Raw genomic sequence first — 24,760 nt, forward strand, 5'->3', positions numbered from 1 at the left:
AATTGCCCGTTTCAAGCCAATCTGGAAATCATAACATATTATTGAACCTATTACTTTTACGAAAGAGATTTGAGATTAGCCTAATTTTTATGTACAACTATACCGTGTATGCGTATCGGTAAATTATTGTTAGCTAGGTAGCTGGATGGAGCGAGTAGTTGATGCATGTTGCTGCTGATTTGTGGATTGATATCCTGTCAAAATGACTCCCAGTCCCACACCGGGTAGTGGTAATCTCTCTGCTGTATTACGATCTACGGGAAATCTTGTTTTGGTAAGAAGACCGTTATATTTTTAGTGTTTATTAATATATGACATTGACACTGTTACTTATAGCTGCAGAACGAGTGTCATGTCAAGACTCAAGTCGTTGAGAGGACAGCAGTGTCACACTGCCAGTGGAGCTATCAGCGGCGCGGCGGGATATGATACCTACCTATACCTATGGATACCTATGGATGCTTCTGAACGCAGTCTAAGACTCTATATTCAGTTCCAAATTCTGTCTCCTTTTTAGGTTGGCCGGGTCATGTCCTGGTGGGTCAGCATCAAACTTGAACTTCACAGGTTCACATCTCCAAATCCAATACTTATCCAATCCATTCTCGAAGCTGTGGGACACTGGGTGCATTTACTAATTCATTACTTAGGCTATTCCAAGGTTTCCTCATTCTTATGTAAAAGGAATTCTTACGTTTCTCAGTTACTGACCTCGGAATGTACAATTTTTTATCATGACCCCTGGTAGGCCCCTGCACCTGTCCCAAATCTGGCACTACTTCCTGGTCATACCTGTGAAATAACTTGTATGTTTCGATCATGTCTCCTCGCGCACGGCGATAAGCTAATGTAGGAAGTTTTAGTTGAATCAATCTTTGTTCATATGGGAGGTTCTTAACCTCAGGTACCAACTTAGTGGCCCTTCTTTGTACATTTTCTATTGCTTGAATATGTTTCTTTAAGTATGGACTCCATACTGCATGAGCATACTCCAAATCACTCACACATTGTACGAGGTTAGTATGTACTAACCTCGTACAATAGACCGTGTTTGACCCTGGATTTCAAAGTAGTCGGCAAACATCGCTTCATTGCTGAAGTAATATTTGCCGAAACTCCTTCTCGCTACGCACCGGGGCTCTTGCCGGTAAGTAGCAATAGATTAAAGAAATATGAAAATAATAATAAAATAATAATCATTAAAAAAAAACAAATTTCGCTTACCTCGGCCTCGAAAGTGACTTCGCTTGTCTCTTCCACGGAAATACAAGGAAGCCCGTTGGTGGCGCTAATAATTTCACAAACTTGATTCAGCTCCTCGGTAATTTTATAACTGTATCTAAATTCTTTGAATGCGCAATCCTTATGATTAATTTACTAATTATGGGCACCAATGAATGAAATACCTTCAAAAACATAATTAAAGATTATTATTGGTGATGATAACACTTATTTGCAATGAATTTAAAAAGATGACTAATAAAAAAAAATGAAAATAATATACATGCCTGGAAAGAAACCAGCAGTACAGGATTTAACAAACGTCAATAATACGTATACGGTATCCCAAAGTCTATACAATAAAAAGATTGGACACTTCACGGACTTCGCGTAATGCCTTGCGTCGATTTGCGTGTAGAAGTAGTGTAGGTGCCTAGTCTTTCCCTTGTCGTGTCTTTGATATGAATATAAATCGCGCGCCCTCTTTAGGCGAAAATTGATATCCGCGCTGAGCAGTTTTCATCTCCGTAAAATCTTCACTAAAGATCAAGAAAATATACATGTTTTTTAAAAGAAACTTCAAGGAGAAGTCACGGAAGGATCTAAATGATTCGGTAAGTGTCATAGCAGAATGTGATATATAAAATTTTAAGTAATATTTTATGTGGGCATGTGCCCAGAAAAGTTTAACTGTGTCGTGTGTGTCGCGTTGCATTCGACTGATATTCCTTCGCACGCGAGATGCTTTGAACCCATGGGTGACTCCAAATGAGGTCTAATCAATGCTTTGTATAGGAGCAAGAAGTTCTCCTTGTGAAAAGCACGAACCTGGAAGCGCTGTACCAAAAGAGATTATAGAAACGAAGACGAGAGACAAGCAGACTTAAATTCATATAAAAAGGCAAGGAATGAGCTAAGAAAGGCAACAAGAACAGCCAGTCGTAACTTTGAAGATGACCTAGTGGAAAGTATCAACTTTAATCCTAAGGCTTTTTGGAGGTACGCAAATAGCAAGATCAAAGGTAGAAGTCAGATAGGAAGTCTTAGAAGAGATGATGGATCTCTAGTAGAAACCGATAAGGAAAAGGCAGATGTCCTTAACAAATATTTTTGTGAAGTATTTACTGTTGAAGACTTACAAAACTTTCCAGATTATGTGACTGGATTAGATGTTGATATATCTTGTATGGAAAAGCTAAGATTTGAATTATCAGATGTGATAAAAATGATCAAAAACTTGAATGTGAATAAATCAGCCGGCCCAGATGGGATCCATCCTAAAGTGCTGAAGGAGTTGGGTGAAGTTATTGCAGAACCACTATCTATCATATTCAACAAGTCAATGCATGAAGGTAAAATTCCAGCTGATTGGAAAAAGGGAGATGTAATTCCTCTTCCCAAGAAAGGAAATAGAACACAGATTTCTAACTATAGACGGTGAGTCTTACATCGATAGCAGGAAAACTAATGGAAAAGATTGTGAGGAATGCTGTAGTGGACCATTTGCAAAATAATCAATTGTTGTATTATAACCAACATGGATTCATCCCAGGATGGTCATGTTCCACACAGCTTTTGTATGTGCTTGAAGAATGGACACAAATGCTTGATGAAGGGAAGCCAATCGATGTTTTGTACTTAGATTTTCGCAAAGCATTTGACAGTGTTCCACATGAAAGACTTCTTCGTAAATTAGAGGGACACGGAATTACGGGCCAACTTCTTATCTGGATGAGAGAATTTCTGACAGGAAGAGTTCAGCGAGTACGAGTAAATAGGGAACTATCTCCATGGTCTCCAGTATCAAGCGGAATACCGCAAGGGAGCGTTCTCGGACCTGTTCTCTTCCTAGTCTTTATCAATGACCTATCATCTGCTGTCAACAAGAGTAATGTTGCTTTATTTGCTGACGACACCAAACTTTACAATATAGTGAGTGACTTATCACAGATCAAAGATCTGCAAGAGGACCTGGATAGACTACAATTATGGTCAGAGAAATGGCAGTTACCGTTCAACAGTAGTAAATGTAAAGTTCTACACATCGGAAGGAATAATCCAGAAGCAAAATTTTATATGCTGGAACAAGAAGTGAAGTCAGTAGCTGCTGAAAAGGATCTTGGAGTAACAGTCGACAATCAATTGAAATTTCATCAGCATGTGTCTCTTGCTGTTAATAAGGCATATCAACTGCTCGGAATTATAAAGAGAACTTTCACTCAACTAAACAAATCTACCTTGCCAATTCTCTTCAAGACGTTAATTAGGCCACATCTGGAATATGGGAGCGTCATCTGGAATGGCAGATTTGTAGAACATGCCAAGAAGGTTGAGAGAGTACAGAGGCGAGCAACAAAACTAGTAAAGGATTTGAGAAACTTACCATATGAAAGGAGACTCAGGGAACTTAACATGTACTCACTCTATTATAGAAGAAGGAGAGGAGATATGATAATGGTCCACCAGATTTTGCATGGATTGGTCAACATCTCTCCAGACCATTTCTTCTCCAAGTCTGGTAGTAACTCTACAAGAGGTCACTCCATGAAATTATTGAAATCCCATAGCAAACTGGATGTGAGAAATAAATCTTTTAGTAGAAGAGTAATTAATGACTGGAATAGTCTTCCTGAAAACCTAATACAAATGCCATCAACAGACAAATTTAAAAGAAATATTGATATATTTTGGCAAAATAAGCACTTTGAGCTTCCATGACTCCTCACGCAAGCTCATGAAGTAGTAGTTTCCAGTGACCAATCTTACAAGAAGCGACCGGGAATTACAGGCTTGCGCCTTCATCCCGTACCAGATGATGATGATGATGATGATAAAGATAAACAAATGTTCTCCTAATAAGATTCATTAGCCTATTGGCTTTATTTATCTTTGACTGAAAGTGCTGGTCAAAACTAAGCTTTGTGTCAACGATCACTCCTAAATCTTTACTAGTTTCAACTTGTGATAGATTATGTGAGGCATTATCATGTGTCATTGTATAGTCATTGGAATCATCATTTCTTTTACCTATTGTAAGTACACAACATTTATCCGGATGGAACTTTAATAGCCACTTGTCTGACCATGAAACTAGACGATTTAAGTCCGCTTGTAATAACTCAGCATCTCTGTCATTTTTTACATGCTTGTATAACTTGGTGTCATCTGCAAATAAATGAACAGTACTTGACAATATCTGATCTGGTAGATCATTAATGTACATTACAAAAAGCAGGGGTCCGAGGACACTCCCTTGCGGTATTCCGCTGGTTACATCAGCCCAGTCAGAGAACACACCATTCACACAAACACGGTGCTGTCGACCAACAAGAAATGACCTAACCCACTCGCATATGAGCTTAGATATGCCAAATCCCTCAACTTTGGCTAAAAGTCTTTGGTGTGGGACCTTATCAAAGGCTTTCATGAAATCTAGGTAGATGACATCAACTGCACCACCAACCTCCAACATATTTGTCCAATCATCTAACACATTGAGTAATTGCAACATTGTTGATCGTCCTGATACAAATCCAAATTGTTTTGAACTGAGAAGATTGTTGCTCTTCACATGCTCATATATTTCATCCCTCAGGATAGACTCCATGATTTTACATACAATACATGTTAGACTTATTGGTCTGTAGTTAGAAGGGAGTTTACGATCACCCTTTTTGAACACGGCACTGACGTTGGCCTTTTTCCACACATTTGGTACTACGCCTGATGCAAGAGAGTTTGAGTAAATAATACTCAATGGTTTTGCAAGAACAGGTGCCAGTTCACGCAAGACACGGGGATGCAACCCATCTGGCCCTGGTGATTTGGATATATTCAAACTCTCTAGTTTCTTAAATACACACTCTTCAGTAATTACAATTGTGTCTAGTATGTGAACGTCATGACATTTAACAGATGGGAGTGGTCCATCCGGATCTTTAGTAAAGACACTAGAAAAATGTTTCAATAGTGCATTTGATTTCCCTACATCTGATTCTGTCAATGTTTTACTACTTCCAGTTCCATCTTGGTAGAGTGGTGGTATTCCACTCTTTACTTTTGTCTTGTATTTTGCATACTGCCAGAATTTCTTAGGATTAGATTTTACTTCCTTGGCAATGTTTGACTCATATCGTTTTTGACAATGTCTTGTTGCTGTCTTCACTTTATTTCTGATTGTGTTATAAGTTTTCTTCTTTTCTACAGTTTTGTCTCTAATATATCTTTCCCAGGCTCTGTGCTTCTTCTTAATCAATTTCAATGTGTCATAATCAACTGGGAAATCTTTTCCTTTGCCCCATGCATGTTTACCACATGTTACTACAGAAGGAATAAATTCGTCCTCAGCTTCATCAATTAGACTCAAAACATGAGGCCACTGCTGATTTACATCATCCATTGCCGATAGTTCTTTTTCCCAGTTTACGGAGCTTAGTTTCACTCTCATACCTCCAAAGTTACCTTTATCATACACAGTTTATACACAAACCTTTTTTTCTCATTTGAACTACAATCAGCATAACAAAGTAAATTAAAAAACCAAGACAGAATGATCACTTAGTCCTAAAGGACTGCAATGTACAAGATTGGCCAGCATGCCTTCTTCACTAGTAAAGATCAAATCAAGGACATTTGGTCTAGAATTGAATCGAAACCTTGTAGGATCAGAAACATGTTGAAACAGGAAAGCATCCCTTACACATTCAATGAATTTAAATTCTTCACTTGCTTCACTCTTTGAAGTTGTCCAAGAGTCCCAATCAATCTCTGGGTAGTTAAAATCACCCAGTACAAGTAAATGGCTATAATTCAAATCTGAAACATGCGAGATCAAACGACGGAGTTTCTCATTATTTCCACAAGCAGCACTATCACTCCTGTAAACACAACCGATTAACAGCTTATCAGATTGCTTCAAACACAGTTCAAGCCAGACTGCTTCCTCAAAATGAAATCCCTCAAAACTCACTTGATTTACATTCAATGACTCATGAACATACAATACGATACCTCTACCAACAGCCTTGTCAATGTTTGTGTGATAAAATGTAAAACCTTCCAATGTAAAGTCTTCATCGCACAAGTCTCTGAAGTGTTTTGGTTTTGCCTCAGTGATCGCTATGATATGAGGTTTCTCTTTCTTAACGAGAGCTTTTAGTTCAGACATTTTGTTGCGCAATGAATCTGCATTAGTGTAAACACATTTTATGCTAGAACTTAAATTAGACACTGGAGATGAATTTGAACTTTTCTTACTATTAACTTTTTTACGATGTAAATTTGTACTATCTAACCTACGACTATTTACATTATGACTATTTACATTATTTACAGTTGGCGGCCTCTGTACTGGGCCACTACTGCTGGACGCTTGGTCCAGGTTCCCCGACGCCATTTGGTCGAAAGGCAGGGGTAGCCTGCACAATCTTCCCATGGCTTATCTTGAGGTTTTGTTCTCCAGCCTCTTTTCTTTGCTTGAGTTCTTCACGGAGTTTTCTATTCTCAACGCGCTGCTGGTAAGTTAGGTCAGGAGTAACGTACACATTGCTAATTACTCCATTCGGATTTCCACGCAGCTTGGAAGCCAGAGATAGCACATTCTTCTTGGCACTCTTGTCAGCAAACGAGATTCTCAGGAGCCTAGATTTACCAGCCACTTTTTTGCCAAGACGAATTGGCTTTTGTACCACAACTGCATCTGGGACATTGAGCTGGTTGAGGATCATTTTAGTTTGGTCAAAATCATGTGCAACACGATCCTTAACCTCATCAGAATCCAACTCAGGGACATTATGAAGGATTACATTACACTCCCTCTCTGCCTGATCCTTACTCTCTTCCATGTACTTCTTAACCTTCTCCTCCACAAGTGCCTCAATGTTTTCTACCTTTGTAGAAGATTTCTCTAACATCATGACATGAGAAGTAAGAGCATCGATCTTCTTCACCAATTCGCCAATAATACTTTGCATCGCTTCAACAGAGGGATCCATTTCACTTACATGATCTTTTTGGTGGATACACTGACCTTTGAATGGCAATCACAGCAAAACCACATGAGATTAGGAGACCCGCGGTTCATAAGACGATACTCCGGCGCAGAAATATTAGCACAATTCTGATGAACCCAACCATCACAACCCTGACACAAGATGGCATTGTCATTATCCGTAACAACTTCCAGACATTCCAAACAAAAATCTACTCCACCTGAGGCCGAATGACTCAAAGCATTTCCACGGGACTGGCTAGCATTTCCCTCCTGGCTACCACTATCTCTGATTCTACCATTCTGATTCGCAACCTGACTAGAGCTAGCTCCAAGCTGGCTTGAACTAGATGAACGGGTTATAATACCGCCAGAGGCATGAGAAGTGGTGGTAGTTGGAGTTCCCACATTTTTTGGGCCAGGACTGCCCTTCCTATCATGCTTATTCTTCCCTTTTCCAGTCATACTTTAATAGCAAGCACACGTACACCAAACCAGATGATCAAACCAAAATAGATAAGGCTGAAACAGCTAAAATTCTTCAAAGCACAAAATACAGTATTTATGCATGAAATGCAGCTTAAAAGCAGAATTATCAAACACTCAAAATCAAGATTGACGATAATCCAGAGTCAATTCAACACACACAACCACTCTGAATAAACCAACACAAAAGTCAGTGATTGGGACTGGCTCAAGAAGTAGACACTGCTAGCCCTTATTTAACTCATTAATTTTTCAATTTCTTAATCTTGATCATTTGTAAAAATGCTCTGTATGAAATGTTTAATACTCACAGATGTCAAAATATGTTTAATTAAGATAGGATGTTCCCGAAGTCCTAGTGATTTTTTAGGATTATATATAGAAATCTGCAACCCAGTATCCACACACGAGCGTCATTTTTTTTTTCTTTTTATTATTCTTTTTTTCTTTTTTTCTATTATTTATGATGCGGGCTCCGATCCGCTATGTAGCTGCGCTCGGCCTCCTACTGGAGAAAGACCCCGCCCACTTATCTCGGTCTTTGCCATTGGCAGTGTCAGTGAGTCCAAACTTTGCGTGTGTCCATACAGTACGGACAGTCATAAATACCGGTACTACCCAATTGGCAATGGCTTTATCGTCATCCAAGTCACAGGGGACAAACTTGAGGAACACCTCAAATAGTATCAGCAATCTTTCACGGACTCTTTTTCAAATGACAAAAATTAAGTCTTTTTCTCTCCTCAGACTGCTTTATATTCTTCCAAGTTGATGAAACAATGATAAAAAACACTAAATAAAACAAAATTAATCACACTAAAAACATAGTAGGTCCTATTGAAACTGTCTAATTACTCCTCGTGATCCGAGTCCCCTTCCCGTGTTGAGACTACCTATTTCCCATAGGAGGGGACTCGGATAACGAGAAATAGCATACGTGTGTATTATATATGTTCTATAATTTCTTTGTTATCTTTTTCAGGAAGACACTTCGGTTCCTCAACCAAAAGAAAATGGTACGTGACTCAGCTTTATATTGTGATTCATTTGATCTTTTTTTTTAATCGAACCCTTTTTTCTTTTTCTGCTTGCAGAAAATTCTCAGCAAATGCAGTGTACCCTCCTGGCTAGGTACATGTAATGCCTATTTTGCCAATATGATAATTAATCACTATAAATTTAAGAAATCATGAAATCATAAAAAAAATAATAAATTAAGAAAAAAGCAGACAAGAAGATTTTGTTTTTCTTAGTTTCTCATTAGCACTAGTTTTACATGTATTTGAAAAATTAACTAAGAGTGTGAAGGTCTTCAATATGATCTGTTACTTGTGTCTTAAGCCCAGTTATGGTTGTTTATGCAGTGTGTGTGTGTGTGTGTGTGTGTCATTCATTCAGTCCTTCAGACTTTTGAACAAGAATCAGAGCTGTGTCTTTTACCAGGATTCCTAAAACTTCATCTCTCATCTTCACATTAATCATGAACATAGTGGAGAATGCAGGAAAACCTATGTGAAAGATAGATAGTGCCTTTCTTGTTAGATTCCTGAGCATACATGACACATAAAGATGCTTCATGTTTGTTGGCAAAATATAATTTCAAAGTGCTGTCAAGAATTTTACATTTAGAAGATCTATTTGTATCTAGAGTTTGTTCAAGTAGATTTATATGAACCTGCAGAGCTACTGTTTCTTTACTCCTTTCTTTTTTCCCCTTTTCCTTTTGATACTTGAAAAATCACATAACACTTGTACAAGTGTTATATTGCGTATAACTATTTCTTCTACATTTATTGTGTTTGAAGTTTAATGAAGAATGTATTCTGCAAATACTAAGAGGGGGGGGGGTGTTATAGCAGCATACAGACCTTTAATTATCATCCACCTGCATTATGAAAGTTTAGGGGTACTAAAGTAATTGCAGAAAGTTAATGATTTATTTTGTTTACCGGTATGTAAAGTTTTCAATATTGTTATTATAATATTGTACTTTTCATCTTTTTATATGTTAAAGCCATTGGAAACCAACTATCTTTGTATGCGTACATTGACCAATAAAAGAATCTTGAATCTTGCCCCAGCAAGTGATTATTGTAATTAGGCCTATTCACACACATTGTGTATTCTTTTACCCCATTTCATTTTAGAGGTGCAGATACAAATGCACGCTGTAGGGATCTGTGGATCGGATGTTCATTACTGGACTCATGGTCGTATTGGTGACTTCATCGTCAAAGCACCAATGATTCTTGGTCATGAAGCCAGTGGTATCGTGTCGGCGATTGGAAGCAAAGTGACGTCCTTGAAAGTGGGTAGGTCTTCGGATTTTGATTAGCTGACAAAGATGTGCAACAGAAACAAATGATTCCCATCCATGCACAGTATTGAATACAACTTGTACAGAAGCATCCCAATATGTTTGATAGATTCTGAATAATCTTCAAAAAAGATTTTTTAACTTGCTTCATTTGCTAGAACTTATTAAAAGATCCTCCAGATCTCATTCTGAAAATCTGCAAAACATATTGAGTTTTATTCAGCATTATGTAATGTGTAGAGATAGAAATAAACATTACATAGAAGGTTGCAGTGGCAGTTTAATGATTTAATAAATTTCTGGTGTGCTTACTAAATTCACTGCAAAGCAGTGCAAGTAGCAGAGCTATACATTCCTGTAGCAAAGCTCAACTCTATTTTAAGGGGGTACAATTTCACCCCCTCAACAATTTTGTGACTATGCTACTGCTAAAAAATTGTCACTGCACCGCTTGCTGACTTTTACTTCCAAGACTTGCGCATCTCTTGAGCCAATTTCGCAATGCTCCGGTAGGTATTTTAATGTTACTCAACATCTTGCATCCGGCACTACTTGCATGCAGAATTTAACAGCGATCAGCCACCGAGATCTTAAGGGGGGGGGGCTCGGGGGGGCCACTTACATTGACGAGTGGATACCATGCGCGACCAAAAAAACACGTAAAAAGGATGTCCTTTTCACGATAGGGCACGTTACGTACGTAACGTGATAAGGGTGTCAAAAACACAAAAATAATGAAAAAAGGGTATCTATTTCGCTCGGAAAATTACGTGTTTAGGGTCGAATTTGCGGGGATGATAAAACAAAATTAAAATGTTTTATAAAGGATGTCCTTTTTGCCCCAACACTACGTGTTTAGAGTCCTATTTGCGCGAGGTGTAGAAGGTGGGGTCGCATGCACTAAACCAAAGTAATAAAGCCGATCGACGACCGAAGGACCCGTAATAATAAAACAGTCCTGTACTTGTTTAGGGGTTCATTTCAGGGAATATTTGCCAAGAGTATCGTTTTGTTTCCAATACTTGTTAAGGGTAGAGTTTCACACGCCAATACTTGTTAAGGGGTGCATTTTCAGAATATGGAAATTACGTGTTTAGGGTGCTTTTCGAGACCCCATGGTCGCGCATGGTATCCACTCGTGAATGGAAGTGGCCCCCCGGGGGGGGACAAATTTACCCCCCTCCCCTAGTAAGAGCCTGGTATGAAATGGCCCAGTTGAACTATCATTAATCGGGTTTCCCTGCATCAAGTCATCGGCACTGTCTTGAGACATGTCTCAGCAGGCAAACACTGAAATACTAGGTGTTTTCAGACCACCTCGAAGCTCGTCAGTTCCAGGTATTTTCTGATCGGGAAATTTACCCGATCAGAAAATACCAGGTAGCATTGGCAATGTGAAAGCAAATTACACGTAATATCCGCAAAAGAAAACACCCTCTAATTAGTAGATACTTGGCAAAATTATGAGAATTTTCGTGGGGATTTTTCCAAGGTTGCAGGTATTTTGGCAATGTGAAAGCAATTTACGGGAACTTTTAGCCCAGTATGCAGTTTGGCGCGGGCGGCGTGGGTGGCTGCTGGGCTAGTGATTTTGAAAGTCGCGGCTTGCTTGCTTATCAGACCATACTGCGCATGCTCCAAATCTAAGGAATTTATCCCGAAGGATATGTTTCGGGGCGGTGTGAATGCAGGAATAATTGATGGTATTTTTTAGCCTAAAAAAGTTCTTGTAATTTAACCGAAAATCTTCTGATCGAGGCGGTTTGAAACCACCTATTGACATCAAGCTCTTTGTTCCTATAAAATAGAGAAAGGCATAAAGACATCAGCTTCCCACACCAAGACAAGACACAGAGTCACTGTCCTGGAAGACACATCTCAACACCCAACACTGAAATTAACTGCCATGTAATGCAAAGATATGTTGATCTTCGAAACATTACACATGACTCAACATTTTTCTTGACATTCAAACAATACCTTTACGGTATATTTTTAATGATAATGATACAAATGCAAACAACAGAAATGCTGATGTCTATGAACCACCCTCATCTTGTTTTATTTTATTCTATTTCCGCTAGGTGACCGTGTAGCCATTGAACCAGGTGTACCATGTAGATTGTGTGATTTCTGTAAGGGAGGTCGTTACAATCTCTGTGGTGAGATGGCTTTCTGTGCCACGCCCCCTTATGATGGCAACCTAAGACGCTATTACTGTCATGCAGCAGACTTCTGCTATAAGTAAGTATAGTCTTCTGCATGGGTGGCATTTGGAGGGGGGGAGGGTTAACATTTGATTGTATACTTTAATCAATTGAAAAAGTCATCTTATGCCTCCCCACCTGTGCTTATTCTGAGGTATTGCTTACTGAAAACATGTGGCAACTGCCTCCACAACATATGAATGTAAAAGGGGACAGCAATATTTTCTAATTTTATTGAGACAGGCTGGGTGCAGATAGACACCCCCCCCCCCCCCGAAAAAGAAAGGAAGAGAATTTTCGTCAATTAGCCTATTCAGCCCCTAAGCTTTCTTTTTTTTTGGGGGGGGGGAGAGGCACACCCACAGCCCCTCCAAATTTTAATGCCTCTCGCATCCAGCACTTTGTGGTAACTCCTAGCATTTACAGTATAATGTTTTGTTCCGATTTTGCCGTGTGAAGTTCAAAACAATATTTTATTCCTCATAATTATAATCCAGTAGGCCTATATGTACGGGTGATCTCTGATCTTGATGGATATTGATATGCGTTGTGTGCTTAAAATTGATGAGCTCGGCATGAATATTGATCAATCTTGTACTTATAATTATTGTGCAGATGATATCCAAGCAATATTTCCAATGTTGATTGTTTAGAATTTGCTTTTAAAACCCATTTGTTGAAAACTATCTTCCAGCAATTTCCTTTCTTTGTGATGATTGTTGTTATTTTACCATGGCCTCTCCATGTAATCTTTTGATGTTCCTCAGCGCCTTGAGCATATTATCAATGTGGATTTTGCACTTTAGAGATACTCTATTATTACTTTATAAATGAGAACTTCCATTGTATGTATTGACTGAATATACATGTAGTACTTGGTTAGTGTTGACCTACTTGGCTTCCTCTTGTTATTTTCTTGCTCTTGTGAGGTTATCTTTATTTGATTATCAGCGCACTTTGGAGTCTGAATCCAGGGTATTGGAACCAAGTCATGGACAATCCTTTTTGAAAGACTGAATTGAAACTCAAACTTATACATTGTCAATTACTTTAATATACCAAATTAAGAAATTGAATTGTATGAAACTTAACACAAAACATGAAATTGAATTGTATGAAACTTAACACAAAACATGAAATAAGAAAACATTTTTATATACATACATGTATGTAACCAAGGCTTTTATATTGTTCGGTACACATGATGAAAACTGATTTTATCGAATACAGATTGCATGTATTTTAGGCATTACATGCAAACATTATGGATTGAAGCCTTTCTAAGATGAAATTGAAGATTCATATGTATAGTCTATAGCACATGCCTGAAATGGAATTGAGAATAAGAAGCTATATAATTGTGTCAATTTATTGAAACAGTTTTCTGTGTGTCTTCATTATATAATGTTATGTTGCTGTTGGGATCTATTGCACTTTTACTTTCAACCAGTTTAAATGAAGACAATTCTATGCAGGTTGTACACATTTATTGATGATTATGAATACATAAATTTGATGATGACAAATAACATGAGTAAAATAAACTCTGCAAACTGATGTATAAAATGTAAACTCTTCTGTAGCTCTAAACTTGATTTCTAAAATATCTGCATGCTGGAGCCAAATCTAAAACTGTAATCTGACTTGGGTTCAGAAGTGAACCCATTTAATGATATTCCAGCGAAGACTCTTCACAGCCTAACAGGTGCTTGTCAACCTTGGATGCTTCACCAAAACAATCTGTATGTTATGACATTACTCTGAATGTGGGGGAATGGACCTTTTAGTAAGAAGGAGGAATGTACCAGTAGTCAATAAGAAACCCATAAAATGTGTGCATCAGAAGTTAAGCTGGAAGAAGAATGAGTAATACTTTCTTAAGAAAATTGGAGTTGGTAAACATAGTGTCATCTTATACTTCCTGTAGAAATATCGATGAAGTGTTGATCATGTATTGATATATTATAGAATATGTGTTTTATCATCACATTAACAATAATGAAAGGCATGAGGTTAGTGACATTGAGCTCAGTTTTCTATGAAAATTTCAATATTTTCTCCACCATTTCTTATGAGACATAATATTAAAAAGATAGACAAAAATGAGGCTTCAATACATGCATCATTTAATACACTTAGTCTTGATTTTTTGTTCATACCTTTTTTTATTTCATTGTTTCTTTTAGATTACCTGATCATGTCAGCATGGAAGAGGGCGCCCTGTTGGAGCCGCTTTCTGTCGGAGTTCATGCATGTAAACGAGCTGGGGTGACAATAGGCAGCAAGGTCCTCATTTGTGGTGCAGGTATGGTTTTGTTATAACATACAAAGAAACATATGGGACTATGATTGATAGGGTCATGATGACCTATTATTTCAGCGCCCAGTTTAATAGCAATGATTGTAGAACATTCTTCTACATTTGATTCCATTGACTACCATTTAGAATCAGTCATAAAAATCAAGCGTTTAAGTAATTTGCTAACCTTTGTGTTTTGGGACCCAGATCATCTTTAGGAACTGATTTTATAGAACGTAACTGGCTCAGTTTCTTAGACGATTTGAAATAAAAGGTAAAGATTAGAAACTCTTGTTTTATCTGTTGCTTTGTTTATATTCACATCATACATGTAAGTGATTGTAATTGGTACTTAACAAGTTATTGTATTATCCTGAAACTTATAGTAGGAGGGAAAGGGGAGGAATAAACATATGCAGGCCTGTGAATCTCTGCCAATAATATTTATTTACTCCAACTGATAACCATTTTTTTTCTCTCTCTCTGTCCAAATTAGGCTGTTTAATCTGAATTTTCCTATGATCCTACTGCAGATTAGCTCAAAATACACAAGAATAAATAACAAATGAATAAAAGTGAGAATTTACAGAAGAGAGCCAAAAAGAAATATATACTCATTCAAGTTTTTGTTTCTTGTAGTTAGTTTATTGTGTGTTACAGGGTTGGCAATATCTCAGGAAATAGATGGGGAAATAAGGCGCTGTATGACCTTTGGGTTTCAGACGTGTTTCTTTCCTAGTACTGTAGGCTTTTTGAACCAGCTCCTGCCAATGTAAAATCTGCTTCTTTAGAACAGTTTAAGAGGCAGTTGGACAGGATAACTCTGCATCAGGCGTAGATGGAAAAGGAGTTAGTGTTCACTTGCACAGGAGCTCTTTAACCTTTAATACATACATACATAAACCTGTAATCTCATGAGTATATTGCAAGGGGTTGACAATGTGGCAGCACACTAGTTTTTCATCACTGCACAGAGTACTGTACGGCAATACCCTACGCCTGTACTTCACCCAGAGAAAGAAGAAACGCTATTAGTTACACCTGGCTTGTTCACGTAATATGGGAAATATCCACGTTCTGGTTCCAACTCCTATGAGGCCAGAGGCCGAATGGAAATTGGAACCAGAACATAGATTTTTCCCGTATTTTGTAAGAACAAGCAGGGTGTAACAGTTTTATCTCTTTAAGTGTATCTTTATAATATTGCAGATGAGGTAAATCAATAAAATAGAACTAAAATTTTTTTTTTAAAAACCCTGCATTTTTAGAGTGATTTTTGAAAGGAAGTCATTGATCACAGTAAAGAGAATGAGCATTTTGCATTTGAAATTGACGCACAAATACAATGTAGTAGTGCGCAGCATAATGCTGGAATACACATGTAACACTATCTCATATTATGTGGTTGAAATCAGAACTGGGCATGCGCGTAACAATGAAAATAACATTAAAACAACAACAGCTAACGGGTGATGTTACCAAAATAATAGGTAAATACAGGTTTGTCTCACAAACAAATTGACCTAAGAGATAATTGGATATACCCAGGCAATACCAAATGGTGTACATGTACACTGTAAGTTGTATAAGGTCAACCAAAATTGTCATTAATGCCCTCCAATTGTCTATATGCCACCTTATGATTTGTTTGCCACCAAGGAGATGGGCGGGAACATGGATATGACAGGGAAAAGACAATGTTCAGAATACCGATTTGTGACACTCGTAGCCGTGTCACATCTTGGAGAGAAATGACAAACTTTATGACAGTGTTCCAGAATACCACCCCTGGTATTTATCAGTCAACATCATTCATGAGTTCATTATCATAAAAATTATGTTTCCATTGCATGCGTATATCGCAAAATAACTGAAATGTCAAATAGTGATCTCTACCGCAGTCGCTTTTTTCTCTGAGAGCTTGACGAATCCAAGTGAATTCATTTGTGTACTGTACTGCATGCAATTTTACACTTTGGAGCATAATAGACAATATCATGGCTTAAAATGTCATTTTTGACAGTAATCTAGTTATTATGAGTATACACATATTTTTTCTGCCTTCAGCTTTAATGACAGTACACGTTGTACTGCTTGTTTGTGGCGCTACTCACTACTTGTGCCGGATTCACTTTTTTAGCCCATCTGGGGCGCATCGGTGAGCGCCTGATTGCTGCTAGCAGCTGCGGCTGGAGCTGGACAAATACACTTTTGGTAATGACTTTAACACTGCCAGTTCAAGTTTGGTTTCTTTGTGGTTTTTACCCTTATTTCACTACATTGCCTATAGATATGAAGGATATACAGATGTGATATCAATGCATGGTTGTATTCAGTTGGGATGGGGGACAGGTGGCAAAGTTGCCCTTCATTATTATTTTTTCTTTATGTTAGATCTACATCTTTTTACTGAAAATTAAAATTTCACATGACATTAATCATAAGTGTGCAAGAAATTCTTCAATTGCACTGTATAAACTGCAAAAGCACCCCCCTCCCCTTACAGGTATGATAAGCTCTGTCTTTTTGCTCCCTCAGTTTTTAGTTTCTTTAAAACATTTTGTGCTTCTTGCGCCCCCTCCCTTCCCGCCAAAAAAATCCTGTGTTTAATGTTATATATTGATGTAAGCTAGACTTGAGACCCTATTGGCTTCAATTAATTTTGTTATAGGCCTACTCTTTTTCTAAGTTATTGACACTGTCCATAACATTTCAGGACCTGTGGTATTTTGCCACTGTGATCCCTGAGCTTGGGTAAATTTTTCGTCTTTTCAGCTAGCTTTACAATCCCCACTCACAGGCCTGTATATGTGATGCAGTAATGTACTTTGAGGCTTCAGGATGTCCCTAGTATCATAAAAAAAATAATTGAGAACTATACTTCGGTACTGCTAGTAGTTTTTCTGGTCAACCATTGCTTTGTTTATATAATGCAGAAAGGCGAAGATTAGAAGTTAGGGAAAATTACAGACTATTTTGTGAGGTGTATCCAATATTTTTTTTCAGTATTTAATAAAAGTATTTTCGGTAGAAAATTTTGTCATTTTGTCCATTTATTCTTCTTGAATTTTACTAGGCCCTATCGGATTGGTTAACCTTCTCACTGCCAAAGCAATGGGAGCTTCTTCAGTTGTTATTACAGGTAAGTCAGTCAGTATTTCTATTCTTACATATCATATCAAAAACCTAATATAGATGGAATTGTGTGAATATTTTCTTGAAAATTCAATAATTTTTCTTTGACTTTGAATTTTTCTGTGAAGCACCAGCTTATATTATTCTTGAATGACATATACTAGATCATATAGCTGGTTGCATTTTACACACTCTTTTAAGGAATGTGGGTGACCTTTTCTTGTGCTAAATAAAACAAAAATTTTCCAGTGTTGAGCACATCACATGTAACATTTAAGAAATGTTGATAGATTTTTAGTTTTCCATTCAGGTTTCCTTTAAAAAATAAGAGTTTTTTTCTACAATTTTTATTCATTTATTTTATTACTTTTTTGTATTCCTTACACAATCGTCACATTTTGGCATTACTTTGTTATAATCAATTTCTTACCTGTCCTCTCCTCATTAAGACCGAATTTTTTTCTGGATCCTGCAGACTTAACAAGTCTCGTTTTTTTATGCAGGTTCCCTCATATTTCACTCCTTTTATTTGTCTTTAATTCCAAATCGTTATTCTCTTTAATTTGAATTAATTGTTATGCCTTGTGTGATTTGTATTCTCATAAGTTTTCTGATATTGTTTTCATAATTTTGTTTGTACTTGTGAAATATGTAAAATAAAGTCAAATCAAATCAATTATCATTTTTCACCTGAAGCTCATATGATTGAGAATTGGATTTAACTCCCAAGAGAGAGTCACCAGTTTTGTATAATAGTTATGTTTTAAAGTCATAGGTGTAAAATGTATTGCATAAAAGTCATGTATAAAAATTATGTGAAAATGTCATGCGTAAAAGTCATGCATTTAAGTCATGCGTAAATGTCTTTTGTAAAAGTTATGTATAAATGTCATGCGTAAATGTTTTAAAGTCGAATGCATGGCTTCATAAAACACAGTCAAACACCACCCTGGGTATGAAGCCCTTGCAACAATATATAAAGCTGTTAAACTATCATTCCAGGGGGGTGTTTCACAAAGATTTAAGTATGACTTAGGTCGCACTTAAATGTCGACGCGTACAAGATATGCAACGCGCAATCTTATTGATAGATACGCATTAGTGTGCGTCCTCTTGGCATGATCTGACCAATGCTGTCATGCCTCTTATACTGCGCGCAACTAGACATTTAAGTGCGACTCTAAGTCATACTTAAATCTTTGTGAAACACCCCCCTGTACAGTTTGAGAGACATTTAATTTGAGTTCTAGACCATGATGTGAGACATCATTGTTTATTACAGATCTTGATCAGAACCGTTTGGATATGGCTTCTAAGCTTGGTGCCAATCATATCATCAAAGTGGACACCAGGGATGTACAGGAGGTGGTCAAACGTGTTCATACTGCATTGGGAGAAGAACCAAGTATTACTATTGAGTGTACCGGAGCACCACCTTCCATCCAAACAGGGATCTATGTAAGTTGGTGTCTACCTCAATTTGGATGTTTCATCATATAACATAATAATAATAATAATATAGGATATTTATATTGCGCACATATCCACCTTGTTAGGTGCTCAAGGCGCTCCTGTATTACCCGGCTATGCTAGGCGTTCATAGCGCACACAGCTTCTAAAGGAATTACTTCCTACCGGTACCCATTTACCTCACCTGGGTCGAGTGCAGCACATCGTGGATGAGCGCAAGTTGAGTCCTTGTTATGATGTCACTCCTCCACTTGTTTCTCTTTCTCTCTTCTTTTTTTCAAAGTAATTACAAACCTCATTCTAACTTTTGTAGTTTTCCTAAGACCTTACTTGTAGTTCCACCAATTAGGCCTTGTTCTTCCCTCGCACCTGAGATTCGTTGGCAAGTTCAATATTTCTTTGATTTTACAGTGGCAGTGGCAATGGCAAGTCAGTGTACAAAGAAAATTTAGATTCTCATGATAATGAACGTAGGTGATGTGTAATTATTGGAGAGAGCTATAGAGAGTAATATCAAATGATCAACAGTTTGAATCAAAGTAGATTATGGAAAATAGATGTAATGACTATTTGTTTATAGCCAAAATCCCTTTTCTATGACTATTTGGTCAGTGCTTCAAGCTTCTATATGGCAATTAAAAAGTCCAGAAAGAGGTATGCTTTGCGATGCAATTTTCTCCTTTCTTAAAGGTCATGGAATAAGATATTGCCAACCCAGAAACTTATTTACAGGTGTGAGGTTTGTTTCAGCATGTTTATTTCACTTTTGTTGTACATCTTTGTCTACCCCTTAGGCAACCAAGTCAGGAGGTGTTCTTGTTTTGGTTGGACTTGGACCAGCTGAGATCACTCTACCAGTTGTGAATGCAGCGGTTAGAGAAGTGGACATTAGAGGAATATTCAGATATGTTAACTGGTAAGTCTAGGGATGGCACTATTCATGTAACTATCTAATACCAATCCAGACAGTTGTCACTCCCCATGTTGTAGTTTAGATTTTTGGTGCATTATATTATTCATTCTGTAGGATTTTGATGCTAATATCTTCTGATAAATCTCTAATTTATGCTGTGTAATATACATGTAGAAGAAAAAATCTCTTTTTCACTAAGCCTTACTCTTTTTCTATGGCAATCCATACTTTGTTAAATCATAAACATCAAGCATATCTCTTCATGCGTTGCAGTGTTGAATTCTGTGTTAAATCTTTAATCTTTAATTAGAAACTGAATGTAAATAAGGGATGAAGATTTACCATAGGAACATAATAGAAATAAATTTGCCTCCATTGTATTATTGGTTTCCTTGGTAACCAGTAAAGCATAAATAGGCCAATGCATTGTTATTAACCAGAGGACCAATGGCTTAAAGTCCTTTCTGTTCAGTTCAGTTCAATTCATTTATTTCCAAATAAAAATCACAATATAAAAATTCATAAAAATACATAAATGAGCAAATGTAAACCAATATATATGTATACAATAAGTCAACATTTGAACAGAGGAAATAGGGAAATTATGAAAACCCCAAAATAGAGTTTGTCAAGATAACCTCCCCCAAACGAATTAGATAAAATATAATTGACAAAGTAAGATATAAGAAACTTATTTGCCCACAATAAAACACTAGATCAAAAAGAAAAAAACACAAAACAAACCAAACAAACCCTCCAGGCTACACAAAGGTAAAATGTGGAAAATAAATCTACACAAGTTGAAGACTGATTAAATGCTCCTTTATACTTATTTTAAATGCATTATAATTCTTTATTGATGTTATATCACTTGGCAGGTCATTCCAAACTGTTGGTGCTTTGTGACTGAATGAAAATAGCAGATAGGATCTTTCAACTGCCAATAAATGATATTTATTTTTATTCCTTGTATCATAGTTACTATATGTACCGACATATTTAATGAAAGCATATTATTAAGTTAACAAGGTAAAAACCCAATTTTATGTTTGAACAATAAAATCAAGATGCAATATCTATTCATCTGATAAATGTTAAGAATTTTGAGTGATTTGAACAGGGGTCTACTATGGGCATAATGTGAATTCAAAGAACATATTCTAACAGCCTTCTTTTGTAATAAAAAAGGGACTTCAACTTAGATTTGTGTCTGCCCAAACAGCATTACAGCAGGGTGCTACATAACTTTTTAAAAGCACTTGCCCAGTCGGGCAAGTAAATTTTTGAATAGTTGAAACATACTTGCCCAAAACTCTATTTCACTAGCCCGAAATAATCCTTGACAAAATAGTTATACATCTTTAAAAGAAAGTTTTGCAGTTTTATAAACCATTGACTCTTTTGACATTAACCGATCTACCTTGTTATTGTATTTGTTTTTCCAAATTTATTTTGCCTTGCCTGCCATAACTAAAATTAGGGTCAATATCATATATCGACCCTAATTTGGGTTGTTCTACTGTAAGAATTTTGCTTGCCCAATTCGGGCAAGTAGTTTTGATCTTTACTTCAAAACACTTGCCCGATTGTAACTTTTACTTGCCCGGGCAATCGGGCAAGTGCTTATGTAGCACCCTGATTACAGTAAGTCAAAAATGGTAAAATAAATGTATTCTGCAGGACTTGGTAATAGGAATATATGCCTTACAAAAGTGCACTAGTGCCTCAACCTGTCTTCAAATCCAGGTTGGCATCCCACTGCTTTACCAACTGTGTTATCACACCTCCTCTATTGATTAATGATTGTTTTTTTCCTCTATTAGAGGATTTATTCACATCCAAAGCAGGGGTTATACAGTAAATCACATTCAAAGCAAAGGTTACACAATTAATCATTAATCATGAAACATATAAGTATTATTACAATAATTACAATATCATATCTACGTAATACATAGGTTGTTCTTACACAAATCGTAGCAAGCCCTAGGGCAGTTCATCTTTTTCTTTGGTCTTTTTACTAGCAATGTTGGACATTTCTATCCATTTTTTTCTTTTATAAATACATGTTTCAAAACAAAACTTCTTTTTTCAATTCCTGATTTTTTCCTATCCAAAATAACTTTATATATTGACTAAAATGCAATAGTTACAAAGATATTGTTATACTATCACTTCCAACTTTAAAGGACAAGTCCACCCCAACAAAAACTTGATTTGAATAAAAAGAGAAAAATTCAACAAGCACAACACTGAAAATTTCATCAAAATCGGATGTAAAATAAGAAGGTTATGGCATTTCAAAGTTTCGCTTCATTTCACAATAACAGTTATATGAACGAGCCAGCTACATCCAAATGAGAGAGTCGATGATGTCGTTCACTTACTATTACTTTTGTTTTATATTGTTTGAAATATGAAATATTTTGATTTTCTCGTCATTGTCATGTGAAATGAAGTTTCATTCCTCCCTGAACATGTGGAAATCCATTATCTTAACATTTTGTGCTTCAGACAAGGAGGTCCTAATCGTCAAATTCGTAAAAATTGAAATATTGTATAATTCAAACAATAAAAAACAAAAGAAATAGTGAGTGAGTGACATCATCGACTCGCTCATTTTGATGTAACTGGCTCGTTCATATAACTATTTTGTTAAAAACAAGCGAAACTTTGAAATGTCATAACTTTCTTATTTTACATCCGATTTTGATGAAATCTTCAGCATTGTGCTTGTCTGATTTTTCTCTATTGATTCAAATCAACATATTTCTGAGGTGGACTTGACCTTTAAGTAATTGTTTGATGTTTACTTCCACTTTTACATTGTAAACTTCTCGCAAAATAATTTTGATATATTTAAAAAAGGATTTGTTTACTTCACAGTCAATAAAAGCATAATATCTTCTTTAAACTTGCATGTTGGACACAAATCATCTTTTGCAAAATTCCATTCAAACAGGCTACTTCTTACTGGTAAGAGATTATATAATATCTTAAGATTGAATTCTCGTAATTTATTTTCTATAACTTGAATAAGATTATTTTTTAAATACATTTGCCCAATTTACATCAATATCAAGTTTGTTCTCCCAATGTAAACAGCTTTAATGATAGTTTCTCAAAATAATCTTAATTTTCCCGTATTCCTCCCCCTTTCACAGCTACCCAACAGCATTGGAAATGATTGCAAGTGGGAAGGTTGATGCCAAGCCTCTGATCACGCATCATTTCAAGTTAGCAGAATCTCTGAAGGCATTTGAGACGGCTAAGACTGGAGAGGGTGGAGCCATCAAGGTCATGATCCATTGTGACCAATAGCTGATTGCTGTTGATGTCATGTGATCCATTGTGACCAATAGCTGATTGCTGTTGTCATGTGACATTGCCATTCACATGAACCATCACAGGGTGGGTTGCTATCCTTGTTATCAATCAAGTTCTGTACAGAAAGTGTCCAAATGAACAGATAAGGAGGGATTGTCTAGAACTTAAACATTTAAATCATGAATAAACTCAGGGAATTCAATTTTGTCAACCATGATTTGTATAAGACAGAAGCTTGTCAACACATTGATCAACAAGAACATAATCATGAATATCGATTATGATGCTGACACATATTTTCACAACTATCAAAATATATATATTTACATTCACTAGTATTATGTTATACTTAGTAGATATGATATTGTAATACTAAGATGATATGATAAATTTTATACGTTTAGCTTTGCAATTATTTTAAACACATTTAAAAAAGTTATCTGATCAAATGATAAGAAATTATATGATCTAATCACAAACGATAAAATGATAATTATTTGAACTAATTTTGGCCAAAAATTGAAGTCAGCATATATTGTCAATTAGAGATTTATCTGGAACCATATTTTATTCAAAATCATATGTCGCCCATCCTCAAAAGAAATGTCATGTAAAATTCATGGCATGCGGCTGCTAGAAAACTTTTAAGGTCAATTGAAGATATGACTTGGAATTTATTTCAGCTACACGTATTAGTGAATTCCTCCATTGGGTCTTAAGTAATGATTCATCTCTTCTGATTTCAGTTCATGTAGGATTATGATTTAATTAACAGTCTTGTATCGCACATATCACATTATGAATAATGTCTCTATGTGCTTCCAAAGGACTTGTATATTGTTACCCCAGCTGTAGCTTGGCAGCCATAATTACTATGATTACAACGCACACGCATTTTAAGGAATAAATTCCTACCAGGTACCCATTCACCTCACCTGGGTTGAGTGCAGCACAATGTTGATGAATTTCTTGCTGAAGGAAACTACGCCATGGCTGGGATTTGAACCCACGACCCTCTGTTTCAAAGTCATAAGACTAATCCACTGGGCCACAACGCTCCTCACAAAAAAAAATTAAAAAGAAATGAATAGTAACGGGAACTTTGATATATATTTGCTTTCATTCTATCATCTTCCTAAGGCACTAGAATCAGATTGTGTCAAGCTTTGAAAACACCTGTGAAGCCCATGGTTTGAAAATTACGGTTGTCACATGATCCCATGTGTGCATGGGTCTGTAACACAAAGATTTGTGTTCAATTGTATAAGTTTCATATGAGCAATTGCAAGAGGTTTTGGGGGGGAATGGGGGCGTTTTCTCTTTTTTTTCTAAATTCATGTAAAAAAAAAATCACTGAAATAATGCTTGTTAAACGTTTTTTTTAAGTGACCCCCCC

The 24,760-nt window shown here is 36.6% G+C and overlaps 1 protein-coding gene across 1 annotated transcript; it reads left to right on the plus strand.

Annotated features, from left to right (window-relative positions):
- The first annotated feature begins 132 nt into the window (after positions 1 to 132).
- LOC121416258 (sorbitol dehydrogenase-like) lies at positions 133 to 24,223 on the plus strand. The gene is made up of 9 exons (XM_041609773.1): positions 133 to 274; positions 8,679 to 8,712; positions 9,844 to 10,008; positions 12,098 to 12,257; positions 14,407 to 14,525; positions 17,596 to 17,661; positions 18,937 to 19,112; positions 19,919 to 20,040; positions 23,202 to 24,223. The coding sequence occupies exons 1-9, from the start codon at positions 203 to 205 to the stop codon at positions 23,356 to 23,358; spliced, it is 1,071 nt and encodes a 356-aa protein (XP_041465707.1). The 5' UTR covers positions 133 to 202; the 3' UTR covers positions 23,359 to 24,223.
- Positions 24,224 to 24,760: the final 537 nt, after the last annotated feature.

Source organism: Lytechinus variegatus, chromosome 5, assembly GCF_018143015.1.
Source record: "Lytechinus variegatus isolate NC3 chromosome 5, Lvar_3.0, whole genome shotgun sequence".
Lineage (NCBI taxonomy): Eukaryota > Metazoa > Echinodermata > Echinoidea > Temnopleuroida > Toxopneustidae > Lytechinus > Lytechinus variegatus.